The following is a 12,121-nucleotide window of genomic DNA, read 5'->3' as shown; positions in this document are numbered from 1 at the left end:
CCACCTCCATCTCCACCATCACCACCATCACCATGACCACAGCCACCATCTCCATCACCACCATCACCATCATCATCCCCATCTCCATCCATCACCATCCCACAATCACCACCACAATCAGCATCACCACAAGCATCATCACAAGTGTCATCATCATCACCATTGCTACTATCAGCATCATAATCACAACCAACATCACCATCAAGGTCACCATCACGTATCGCCAGCACCACGGCCGCCACCATCATTACTATCAGCACCACCACCCTCATCACCATCTTGAGCTCCACCATCCTCACCTTGCGGGGGCCTGTGCGAGGCTGGCCCTACCTGGGAAGCAGTGGGAGGTACGGACCGTAACCCAGCTGACTCACTCTGTTGAAGTGCACAATTCAGTGGTTTTCAGGGCATTCAGGGTAGTACAACCGTCACCACCGGCCAACCACAGAACATGTGCACGGCCCCGTGCCCATCAGCAGTCACTCCCGATCCCCTCCCAGCCCCTGCAACCATGGATCCACACTCTGTCCCTGTGCCGGCCCGCGCTGGCCATTTCGCAGAGATGGACGCACAGAACAGGCGACTTTTACACTCAGGCTTCTACTCAGCACGCTTTTAACATCCACCCACTTGTAAGTTCGCTTCCATAGCTGAACAGACACACTAGTTTCTGCCTGTCCACTTGTCCACTGACGGGGGCATCATCTCTTTTAATCCTCCCACCCATGCCAGAGGTTAGAGACCTTACAGACGAAGAAAGTCAGCTTTATTTCTCTCTCTTTCTCTCTGTTTTTTTTTTTTTTTGTCCTTTTGAGATAGGGTCTCACTATGCAGTTCATACTGGCCTTGGACTTGCTTTGTAACCCAGGCCGGCCTTGAACTCACAATGATCCTCCTGCCTCAGCCTGAGATTACAGGTGTGCAACACCATGTCCGGTGGGAAGTCAGCTTTAGCTCAAGCCAATAGTTTCCACCCATTTCACAGAATAGGAAACTGAGGCCCTGAGAGCCTGGCTATGGGGCATGCAGGACCTTTACCCCAGAAGGCCTTCATGAAGGCTTTGGCAGCACTGCCAGGACAGATGGGCCCCACTAGGACCTGATGCACTGCAAGTGTTAACCCTAAAGGCAAAACCCTGAAGGCAGGTAAGATATTTTGCACTGAACACAACTCTCCTGTTTGGTACAAGTACACTTCACACCAACCCCTGAGAATCCTACATCTGAGTGGAGACGTGCTCTAACTGTGAACTAAAGCCCAGGTTCTGAAGATTTAGCATAACCAAAAGACAGAAGATATCTCATCAGTATTTCACATCAATTACATGTTGAAATTGTAACAGTTTATATACATTAAAATGTTATTTCAAAAAAATAAAACAGCTGAGCATGGTGGTGCATGCCTGTCATTTCAGCACCCTGGGAGGCTGAGGCAGGAGAATCACAAGTTTGAACCCAGCCTGAGTAATTTAGTGACTTAGTGAGACCTTGTCTCAAGATTTAAGAAGGATTAAACCAGGCATGGTGGCGCATACGTGTCATCCCAGCACCTGGGAGGCTGAGGCAGGAGGGTCACCTCGAGTTCAAGATGAGCCTCGAGTTCAAGCGAGACCCTGTCTGAAAACAAACAAATAAAAAGAACTGCTGCGCACTCCCTCACCTCCACTTGTCTCCTACGGTACCACCCTCAGCCCTGCCCACCTCCCCCAACCACAGGGCACAGTCACAGTTGTCACCACGGCCACAACTCCCCTTAAACAGGGTATGCTTGTTCAGTGTGGAAACTGAGCTCTCAAGCCATACAGAGCGGGCAGGGGCCTCAAACGGCATCACTAGGTGACAGCAGACAATAGAAAGGCTGCCTGTGACAGGCTCTGGCACCAGGACATTCAGGAAGCGTCCGGCTGTGGGGCAGTGACAAGATCCAGGGGCGAGGGCCAGGCGGAGCACGGAGCCTGTGGGCAGCTGTGCGCCGCTATGGTGGTGGATGCCTGTCACCAACCCTTGTCCAAGACACAAGTGTGAGCTCGACTGTGAGCTCCAAGTGCGTCTGTGCAAGCTCCTTAAATGGAAAAACAGCCACAATCCCAGCCCTGGGAGGCAGAGGCAGGAGGACTCCAAGTTTGAGGCCAGCCTAGACTATGTAGCGAGACCCTGTCTCAGAAAAAACCCACATCATTAGTCGGGATGGTGGCACACACCTGTAATCCCTGTACTCAGAAGGCTGAGGCAGGGGGGATCACTGTGAGTTTGAGACCAGCCTGGGCTACAAAGTGAAGAAAGTGAGCTGAAGGCTAGCCTAAACCACATAGCGAAACCCTATCTCAAAATGACAGAAAAAAAAATATCACCCTGGTGGGTTACTCCTGTGCCTTCTTAATCCTCTGTTCTACAAAATTAAGTCTCTTAAAAATCCTAATAAGCAAGAAACCTGGAGTCAGGCAAATGGCACCGCAGTGACTCCGCATCCTTCCCTGGGCCCTCCCAGTCCAGGCTGCCCTGCGTCCCATCGGCCCCCGCTTCCTCTCCCTCTCCGCATCTTTCTGAGTCCCTTTCTCTGCGGACACAAAGAGCCACTCAGAAGCACAGCGGCCAGGGCAGCGAGCCACGGCCTCACGGGCAGGCAGGGAGCAGGCACGTCACAGCCCTGGGCCGGGGCCCAGCCCACACCTGCTCCGAGCACGGAGCTCCCTGGGACAGCCGGGCCACACCACGCTCAGCCGGAAGCAGCGTGCGCCGAGAAGCAGCTGTGGAGTTTCACTAAGGCAGTGGCAGGGTGGTTCATTTTTCCTGGCTGGTCTCAGTGGCTTTCTGGATGCAGCCACTCCGCGAGGCCACCCAAGCAGCCCGTGGCTCCTCCCCAGCACCCCGGAGAAGACACAGCCAGGCAGGTCCCCAGCACAACTTCAGGATGGCCGTGGAGCACCGTCGAGGCACAGCCTTCACGCGGCTCAGCACGACTCCTGCAGGGGCAGTGGCAGCCACAGAGCAGGGACGCAAGAGCCATGCCCAATCCTGACCCAGAGGGACAGCAAGAGACCAGATGTCACCTCGGCAGAGGGGACACATGTGCACAACAGCCCATGGGTCTGTGTCCAGCTGCAGGCACGCATGGTGGGAGGGGGCAACATGCTTCCCACCACACATGCACCCAGGCACACACGCCACACACACACACACCCCATATACACCGTGCCTGCAGCACACACCCTACACCACACACACACCAACACCACACCCACTCCACACCACACACACCAGACACAGGCACACACAACACGCACACCGTGCCACAATACACACGCCACACCATACACATGCACCAGACACACAACACCTCTATACAGCCACAACACCATGCACCCCACACTCACCCCACAGCCCTCACGCACCTGTGCCTCCACGGCTATTAAGACCTCAGGAAGCAGAAACGTAACCCAGTGGTCCCTCTGAGAAAGGGGCCAAGCAGCCTGGGGACACCGCCCCTGCATCTTGTACCTGTGGTCCTGTGGGCCACGTGACCATCTGATGGCCCCTCATACCACATTCACTTACTTCTTCTTTTTTTTTGATGAAAGCTGCTACTAGAAAAAAACTGCCCACTCCCACACCCTGCTCTGGCTCCCCCAGCGGCCCGAGTTGCTCTCCATGCATGGTGAGCCGCCCACCTGTCTGTCCTTCCCTGGGCCCTCCTGCGTCCCACCTGACAAGGACAGGCCACTGGAAAGCGGGCACAGGACCGGGCTTAGAGCAGAAAACGGGGTGTCACCATGTGACCCCGCAGCCCCTCCCAGTGCCGGGCCAGGGAAGTGGGAGCCTCCCCCTCGCCTGCACACGGCTCCAGGCCATAACAGCCAGCGCTGAAAGAACCCAGGCTGCGAGGGACGATAAACAAAATGTGTGGAATCTACACAGTGCAAAGCCGCTCAGCCATACAAAGGGACAAGGTACAGACGCGAGCTGCACAAGGATGAGCCTGCGCCCTGTGAAGAAACCCAGACCCAAAGCCCCGCAGGCAACACTCTGTTTATACAGAATGTCCTCGGAGAGGGATGCTGACACAAGGGCCGCAGGGAGCGTAGGGCGAGGCAGAGGAGGCTGCTTACTGCGTATGTGCGCTCGTGCAGGCGAAAAAAGTCTTTGGGAACAGACCAAAGCGGACTAAAGAGCTGGGGATGTAGCTCAGCGGCATAGCGCCTGCCTGGCAAGCGTGAGGTCCTGAGTTCAATTCCCAGTACCACACACAAAAAAGAGGACCAAGTCGTAAGTTCAAAAAGGATGAATTTGGGGCTTGTGAATTTTGCTCCAAGCTGTTTCACGTCCCAGCACTGGAAAGGGCGAGGCAGGAGGACTGCCACAGGTTCAAGGCCCGCCTGGCCTACACAGTGGGACTGCATAATGAGACTGTGTTTCCAAAGAAGAGGGAAAAAAGCTGCTCAGTGGACGGCACTGTGTGTGCTGGCGGGGCCTCCCAGCCTGGCCCCTCCTGGGTAGAGGGGACACGACGGTCCCGACCTCAGTGGGTATGCGTGAGGACAGGACACGCACCCAGGACACTGGCTTTCAACTGCACGGGGAGGGGGACACACAGGCCACTACACGGACCCAGCCCACCCAGGTCTCTATGCACACTTCCATTTCCTAATACTGATGATGAACGCGTGCCCCTGCCCAGCCTGTTGGAGGGACGCGTTCATGCGGGGCCGTGGGGGCTCCGACCTAGGGACGCTGTGGTGTGTGCACATCTCTGGTTGCCCTGATAGTGCTACGGGGTCCACAGAGGGTAGAGGCCAGGGAAGCAGCACAGCATCCCACCGGGCACAGGACGGTCCCAGGCTGAGAAGGAACTGGCCCCAAGAGGGACAGGGCCAGGCATGGTGGCGCACTCCTGTAACCCCAGCACTCAGGAGGCTGAGGCAGGAGGATCACCATGAGTTCTAGGCCAGTTTGGGCTATGCAGGAGTTCAAGGCCAGCCTGAAGTACAAAGTGAGAGCCTGTCCTGAACAACAATGGGCAAGGTGCTGAGGCGAGACCGCAGCAGCATCAGCTGCGCCCTCCCCACCTCACCCCCCAGCACAGGGAATTGAGGGCCGAATGGGTGCAGCAGGACCCACCCCAGGACAGCCCTGCCCCAGCCCGCGGGCCGGGGGACACTCACAGGAGATGGCGAAGAGGGCCTTGACGCGGACGGTGTCGCAGGCGTCGCGGTCCAGGAGCCGCAGCAGCTTGCGCAGGGCGCCGAGGCCCAGCACCTGCTCCTGGATGGCTGCCACGTTCTGGCTGCACGTGCCGATGAGCTGTGCCGCGCGCCACCGCAGCCCCGCGGCGCCCGCCTCCAGGTAGCGCCCCACCAGCAGGTGCATGCCCGACAGCTGGCAGAAGTCTGTGCCGAGCACGTGCAGGGAAAAGGGCAGGGTCAGGGCTGTGCTTTGCCCCGCCCCCACTCCCCCAGCCACTGCTGTCCCAATGCCCAGGCCCTCGGGGGGCAGGGGGGGTGGCAGCGTGACAGGCACGGGGTCCCACTGTCCCACTGCGGGTGACGGAGCTCTCAGGCGGTGGCCGTGCAACACAACGAATAAACCAAACGCTTCGGGACTGTCCACTGGGAATGGTTAACGCTATGTTACAGGGACTTTACCTCAATAAATAATAGGTAGGGTGAACACCCAGGTGAGAGAATATCCCTGCACCCCATCTTCACCAGCACTGTGTTTCCTTATTGAGAAGAAGATAAGCCGGGCGCGCTGGCACACGCCTGTCACCCCGGCACTCCACAGGCTGAGGCAGGAGGATCACTAGCTCGAGCCCAGCCTGGGCCACTTAGTGACTCAAGGAGACCCCGTCTCAGAATAAACAATAAAAAGGGCTGGGCAGGCAGCTCAGTGCACTCTCCAACACAGCAAAAAATAAAATAAAAACGTAACCCGCTGTGCACTGGGCAGGGATGCCCTGCCCGGACAGTGTGGGGACACTGGTGTCCTCACGATGCGCTGAGCTCTGAGTGTGCTCCTAGCGCTCCGGACACTGCCCATGCTGGGTCTGTCCCGCCTCTGGAGTTGTGCAGGTGGAGATCCACGCGGTCCCGACATCTCCTCCTCAAGGCCCGCGGATACAGGAGGTAACTGAACCTGCCCACGTCCACAGTGCCACGGAGCAGCACAGCCTGGGCTGTGCACCACGGAAGTGACCCCTACTGTTTGGCAGAAGTGGGGTCCCACAGGCCCGGCTGCGTGGAGAGTGAGCCCCACAATGTGGCCCTGAGAGCTCCCTGTCCTTTCAAACCCCTGGGCAGAGCCTCTCGGTCTCCACGGCCTTCCTGCCGTTTCTTCCACCTCAAGACCCTAAACGCCTCCTCCCTGCTGCTGGAAGGCACTTCCCAGAGAGAATCCCGTGACTCCACCTCCATTTCGGGTCTCTGACCAGATGCTACCTCATCAGCCTGTCCCTCAGGAGATGCCCCTGGCCACCTCCTGTCCCATACACCAGGGAGCAGCAGGGCAGGCCTGGCAGCCTAGCGGGGGAATGATCAGCCAGGGCTCACTGGGAAGGGGTGGACCACAGCGGTCACCAGGGGCTCAAGCGCAACATGGGGCAGGCTGGCGGCTGGGAGGGCTGGAAAGGCAGAGGGGACAGAGCAAGGGATACCTGCAGCATTGTCCATGTTCTCACACAGGTCGGCCAGCAGCTCCAGGGCCCCCTCACGCTCCTGCTGGTCAGCGGCCACTTCGGCTTCCCCGGCCGCAGCAGGTGTGGGCTGGGACAGCACCCGGAGGCAGCTCTTCATCTGCTCCACCTCTTCCCGCTGGCCCCGGAAGGCAGCCGACATGGCCTCCTGCAGCCACTGCCGCCTCTGGGGATGAGGGTGGGAAAGAAGGCATGGACCAGTAATTCATTAGGGAGTAATAAATGACACCTGTAGCACGGTAAGGCACACCTGTCATCCCAGCACTCAGGAGGCTGAGGCAGGAGGGTCACAAAGAGTTCGAGGCCAGCCTGGGCTACATAGTGAGTTCAAGGGCAGCCTGGACTACATAACTCGACCTGTCTCAACGAGACAAAACTAACAACAGTAATGATGATGATGACGACAGCCAACATGGGAGAGCTCACTGTTCTTTCCACCTACAAGTATCTCCAGACCACCTTTTTCTACTCAGCGTCTTCTCTGGCCCTGAGCCGGCCGAGCCCAGTGTCGGGAGGGCAAACAACAGAGACAAGCATAGCATGCAGTCAGTCTGTGACACGACAAGACGACAGGCAAGGTGAGCCAGGGCGGAGGACGGGGACAGCGGAGGCGGGCTGCAGGATTTCACGGTGTTTGAAGGACCACATGTGAGCAAAGAAATACCTGGGAGGGGAGCTGGGTGTGGTGATGCACACCTGCATCCCAGCTACTGGGGAGACCCGGTCTCAAAACGAAAAACAAAAAGGGCTGAAAGTGTAGCTCAGTGCTAAGAGTTGCTGGGTTTGCTCCCCGGTACCACCACCACAAAATTATATATAACAAAGTTTGCTTTCAACCTTCGAAAGGTCTCATTGCTCACAGATGAGAAAACAGGCACGGAAAAATTGTGCTGCTGCCCGAGGCAAGGTCACAGAGTCAGCAACTGGCAGAGCCAAAAGTCAAACAGATATGTGTGGGCAAGTGTGCACCCCTGCTGAACTGGAACCTCAGAAGCGCCCCATGAAGTTCTGTCATTACTATTCTTATCACAAATGAATGAACAATTTGAGGTTCTGAGGAGTTAATATACCCAAGGTCACACTGCTAGCTATGGCTGAATCCAGCTCTGGAGAGCTTTTTTTTAAACCACAAAACTCTCCTGCCTCCCCCAAACACTGCTGGGCTCCAGGAATCTGTCCCCTCGGATACTTGACGTCTGACCTTTCGTCTTCAGCGAACCTGTCCAGCACAAATACAGTCTACCGGGCCTCCACACCTGCCCACCCCCGCCCCGGTCTCCAGCTCCACGAGCCACACTTCCCCGGGCACCCCTGTCCCCAGGCCCCTCACCCCAGCTTCCTGGTCTCCGAACTCTATTTACCTCCTCACTCATGGGCTCTGGAGGGGGGTCTGGCTCCACGGAGCCCGCCGTGATGGCCATCTGCAGCAGGCCTTGCAGGTTGCGGGGGAGCCGGGGGTTGCCCGAGTTCTCAGCCGAGGAGCTGCCGCTGCTCCCTGAGGAGCAACCCTGGGAGGCTGGGGGCAGCGCCAGGGGCAGGCGACTCCCCCCCGAGCCTTTGTCTGCCATAGGTAGGTTGTGAAGGGAAGAACGTGTTGAGGGGTAGAGCGGGGAAGGTGATCGGCGCTGAGGCAGCTCTGGCGTCCTGATGGGTCGATTCCTGGGGGTCTGCTGAGAAGGGGGCGCTTTAAGGAAGCTCTGTGCCCTCCATGACCCCAAGCCATTCTTCCCGCACCCCCCTTCAACACAGCCCCCATTCCTTCCCCCGTACCAATAGGACCCTTGTCCAAAGCCACAGCCCCTTCTTCCGCCCTAAGAACGGGCCCCACCCACCGTCCCTGGCAACAAGCCCTCGTCCCATCTCCACTGCGCGCGTCTCCGTTTCTTAGCAACCCCACTGCCCCGCCTCCTTTGCAATAAATCTGCCCTTCTGTCTCCTTAACAGCAAGTCGGCTCCCTCCTCTCCGAAGAGGAGCGCCTGAAAGAGGCCGATCTCACCTTCCCGGGCCTCGAGATGCAGCCGCACCTACAGACAGAGTCTCCCGCACCTGACTCTGCTGGGCGTCGCCATTTTAACCGGAAATGCGTACAACCTCACCCGGAAGTCCCTGACGCACCCCCCCCCCGCAACCTCGCGGTAGGAACTCAGGACCATGCGCTTGCCAGGCAGGCGCATATGCCACTGAGCTATATTCCCAGCCCAAGGCTGAAGCGGGTTTAAACCCTTCCCTTGGGCGGTAGCCCGCAATCGGCTCTTACATCCCAGTCAGGCCCCGCCTCCTCCTTGACCCCGCCCCCTTATAGTCAAATTCCTAGTCTAGGTCCCGCCCCTCCAGCCCACTTTGCTCACCTTAGCGAGCCCCGCCTCCTTATTCTTATGCAAGCTCCACCCCTTGCCCCCACATAGGTCCCATTCATACCTCCTGGTCGCCGCCCCTGTTCTAGGCCTTTCGGCCCCTCCCAGTTAAGCCCCGCCTTCTCCTAAGCCCTGCCCCAAAGCTGGAGCGCCCGTGTCTTCCACCAGGCCACGCCCTTTACGCCCCCCCCACCCCCCGCAAGGCCGCAGCCCCTTAGCTGCTTCACTTACGTTTGGTCCGTGCTTTCCGGCAGGTTGGGTCCCTGTCCCGGTACAGTGTCTTTATTCCCACTTTCTCCTGGAGCCCTGGGGTTGCACTCCTAATAGCTGACCTGTGCAGGCTGAGGTCCAGCCCCACCTAACTCCCGGCCTCAGTTTCCCCATTCGTCATATGGCGTCAAGTGTAGTGGTTTCCCTCTGTCTCCAGGTGGAAAGGAGGCCATTCTGGAGGTCGCAGCCAGGACGCACAGCGCCTGAGTCGGGGCTCAGAGCACCACAGGGACGAGGCTGCTGGGAGGTCTTAGTCCTAGGGTGCTTAGTCTGCGGGGCTGTTTGCACCGGTCTAGGCTTAAGAAAGCGGTTATCAGTGTGGACGGGGGCCCTTTCGCTCAGGAATGGGGCGTCACAGAGGGAGGCGCGGAGCACCTCATGGCCTTGGCTGTGTAGGTCTCGGTTTGACGGGGTGGGCCCAGGACAAGTGCGCCATGGACAGCTGAGGCTGTGGGAATTCTGTCATACTAGTTTCCTGTTGCTGCTGTGAAGAAACTTCCGCCGGGCGTGGTGGCGCACGCCTGTCATCCCAGCACTTGGGAGGCTGAGGCAGGAGGATCGTTGCGAGTTAGAGGCCAACCTGGGCTACAAAGTGAGCTCAAGGCCAGCCTGAGCTGCATATCGAGACCCTGTCTCAAAAAAAAAAAAAAAAAAAAAGAAAAGAAAAGAAAAAGAAAAAGAAACTACCAAAACTCTACGGTTTAAAACAACACACATTTATTATCTTGCCGTGCTGGAGGACAGAAGTCCAAAGTGGGTGTCCCTGGGCGAAAGCCAGGGTTCCTTCTGAGGCTGCCAGGGAGAATGAGTTCTCTCTGCCTTTTCCAGCTGCTGGAAGCCACTTTCATTCCTCAGCTGCAGCCACATCGCTGACCTCTGCTTCCATCTCCTCACCTCTCTCCGTGACTGTGACCCTCATCCTTCTTCGTGCCTCTTGGGAGGACCTCAGAAGACTTGGGCCCACCCAGAAATCAGGGTGCTCCCCCAGCTCAAGATCCCTAATCCCATCAGCAAAGTTTGGGGAATTAGGATGTGGACACCTGCTATAATCTACATAATTATGTATCTCACTTATGATACAACATGCAATTGTATAGGATACAACTTCTTATAATGTGAATGTATAAATAATACACTGGTAGCCTAGACGAACTCTCCCATGTACCCTAGAAAAGCCATCAACTTTACAAAGACATGTAAAAAGTGTGACTGTAAAACTTTCCATCTGCAACGAGACATTTCAGAGCAAATGGAGGTCCCATTAACAATTACACAAACCAGGCACGGTGGCTTGTACCTGTAATCCCAGATACTTGGGAGGCTGAGGCAGGAGGGCACAAGTTTAAGGCCAGCCTGGGCAACTCAGCAAGACCCTATCTGAAAATTTAAAAAAAAAAAAAAGAAAATTGGCTCAGTGGTAGAGCACTTGCCTAGCCTGCGCAAGGCCCTGGGTTCAATTCCCAGCGCTGCAGAAAAAAAAAGGTCATGGGATGAGGGTGATTGAATAGACTTGAACAGACCGAAGAAGCCAAGGCTTATGGGTACACCCCACAGGGGCTGAGGATTAGAAAGGGGCCGGCCACCTCTGGGGCCCTGGCAGAGAGGAGCTTGTAGGTTACGTGGGAACCCAGTGGAGCCCAGGGTTACCCATGGTTGAGCGCATGTGATGTCTGGAGGGACGCGTGGATTACACTGGCGCCCGCACAAAGATTTCAGGGCCTACTAACAAGCACTGAACACATGAGGGTCTAAGGGAACAGATGGGATCTCGGGGAACTCTGGAGGTTTCTCTGCGTGTGCAGGAGAATCTCACATCTCCAGCCCTGGCGCTGATGGGGACACAGAGAGATGAGTCTGGGGCCAGCGATTCCGAAATCTTCCTCTGCCTCCACCCCTAAATGTGCCCACGTTTCGCCCCAGCCCCTCCACACGTGTGCCCCGCTATCCATCAGCCCCACCTGCACGGGGCTGCGTGTCCCTCTCCGGGGCTCTCTCCTGCCATGCCAGGTCCTCCTCCATGTTTGCTCCCATCCCTGCCTGGCCCTCGCTCTCACCGCCTCCCTGTGCCCTGGCTCTGTGTCCCTTCAGCTCTGTCCACCCTGCCCTGCCTGCCCGTGCCTCTGCTGGGCAGCGCCTCCCGGCCTCCCCAGGCTCAGGCTGCGCTTCTGCTGCCCGCTTCACCTCTGCCCATCTGCTGGCTCCAGATCTCCCCGCATCCTGCCCGCGTCGCGTCCCTTCCCCTGCACTCTCCTCCTCCTGCACCCTCTTCCCCACGCACCCCTCCCCCTCCGCATGCACCCCTGGCACCCTCCCTCCTCCACCGTCTCTCGCTCCCGCATCCCCCACCGCTCCCAGCATCTTCCTACCATCCCTCCACCCCTCCAGCGCCTAGCGCCGCCCCTCTTGGGCCCGCTCCTGGCCCCCCCTCCCCCTCCCCCTCCCCCTCGGAAAGGGTTAACTTTGGGGAAGGGCCCGGAGTCCCCGGATGGTGATGTCAGCGTGCCGGAGAGAAAGGACGAGGTGGCGGGGGGAGGCGGAGAGGAGGAGGAGGCGGAGGAGCGAGGGCGCGTGGGGGGGCGGGGGACCTCGGCCTGCAGCATCCGCGGCCCGCAGCTCAGACCACCCCCCGCCGGGGGAGGCGCAGGAAGGGGGGGTCCGGCCAGGGGCGGGCTGGGGAGGGGGGGCCGCGCAGCCCCCCCGGCCATGCTGACTCCCGGGGCCTGACCCCCCCCGGGACAGCCCCCCCTCCCCCAGCTCCGCGGCCCGCCGCCGGGGGGGCCCAGAGCATCCCCCTGGGGACCCCCGGAGAGG

The 12,121-nt window shown here is 58.3% G+C and overlaps 1 protein-coding gene across 3 annotated transcripts in view; it reads right to left on the bottom strand.

The window, feature by feature from the left end:
- Window positions 1-8,549, bottom strand: part of Hspbp1 (HSPA (heat shock 70kDa) binding protein, cytoplasmic cochaperone 1) — a 12,582-nt gene extending 4,033 nt beyond the window's left edge. Inside the window, exons 1-4 of one of the 3 annotated variants that reach the window (XM_013509270.1) lie at window positions 8,456-8,549; window positions 8,047-8,355; window positions 6,647-6,851; window positions 5,160-5,384 (exon numbers count right to left, since the gene is read on the bottom strand). In XM_013509270.1, the coding sequence (XP_013364724.1) occupies window positions 5,160-5,384; window positions 6,647-6,851; window positions 8,047-8,355; window positions 8,456-8,545 (829 nt within the window). In that variant the 5' untranslated portion in view covers window positions 8,546-8,549. The remainder of the gene's footprint in view (window positions 1-5,159; window positions 5,385-6,646; window positions 6,852-8,046; window positions 8,356-8,455) is intronic. The other 2 variants (XM_005413345.2, XM_005413338.2) reach the window with 2 other exon arrangements.
- Window positions 8,550-12,121: the final 3,572 nt, after the last annotated feature.

The sequence above is a fragment of the Chinchilla lanigera genome, unplaced genomic scaffold, assembly GCF_000276665.1.
Source record: "Chinchilla lanigera isolate Chin_1 unplaced genomic scaffold, ChiLan1.0 scaffold00166, whole genome shotgun sequence".
In the NCBI taxonomy this organism is placed as follows: Eukaryota; Metazoa; Chordata; class Mammalia; order Rodentia; family Chinchillidae; genus Chinchilla; species Chinchilla lanigera.
Note: the sequence above shows the minus strand (reverse complement) of the source record. Positions and strands in the feature narration are given on the sequence as shown.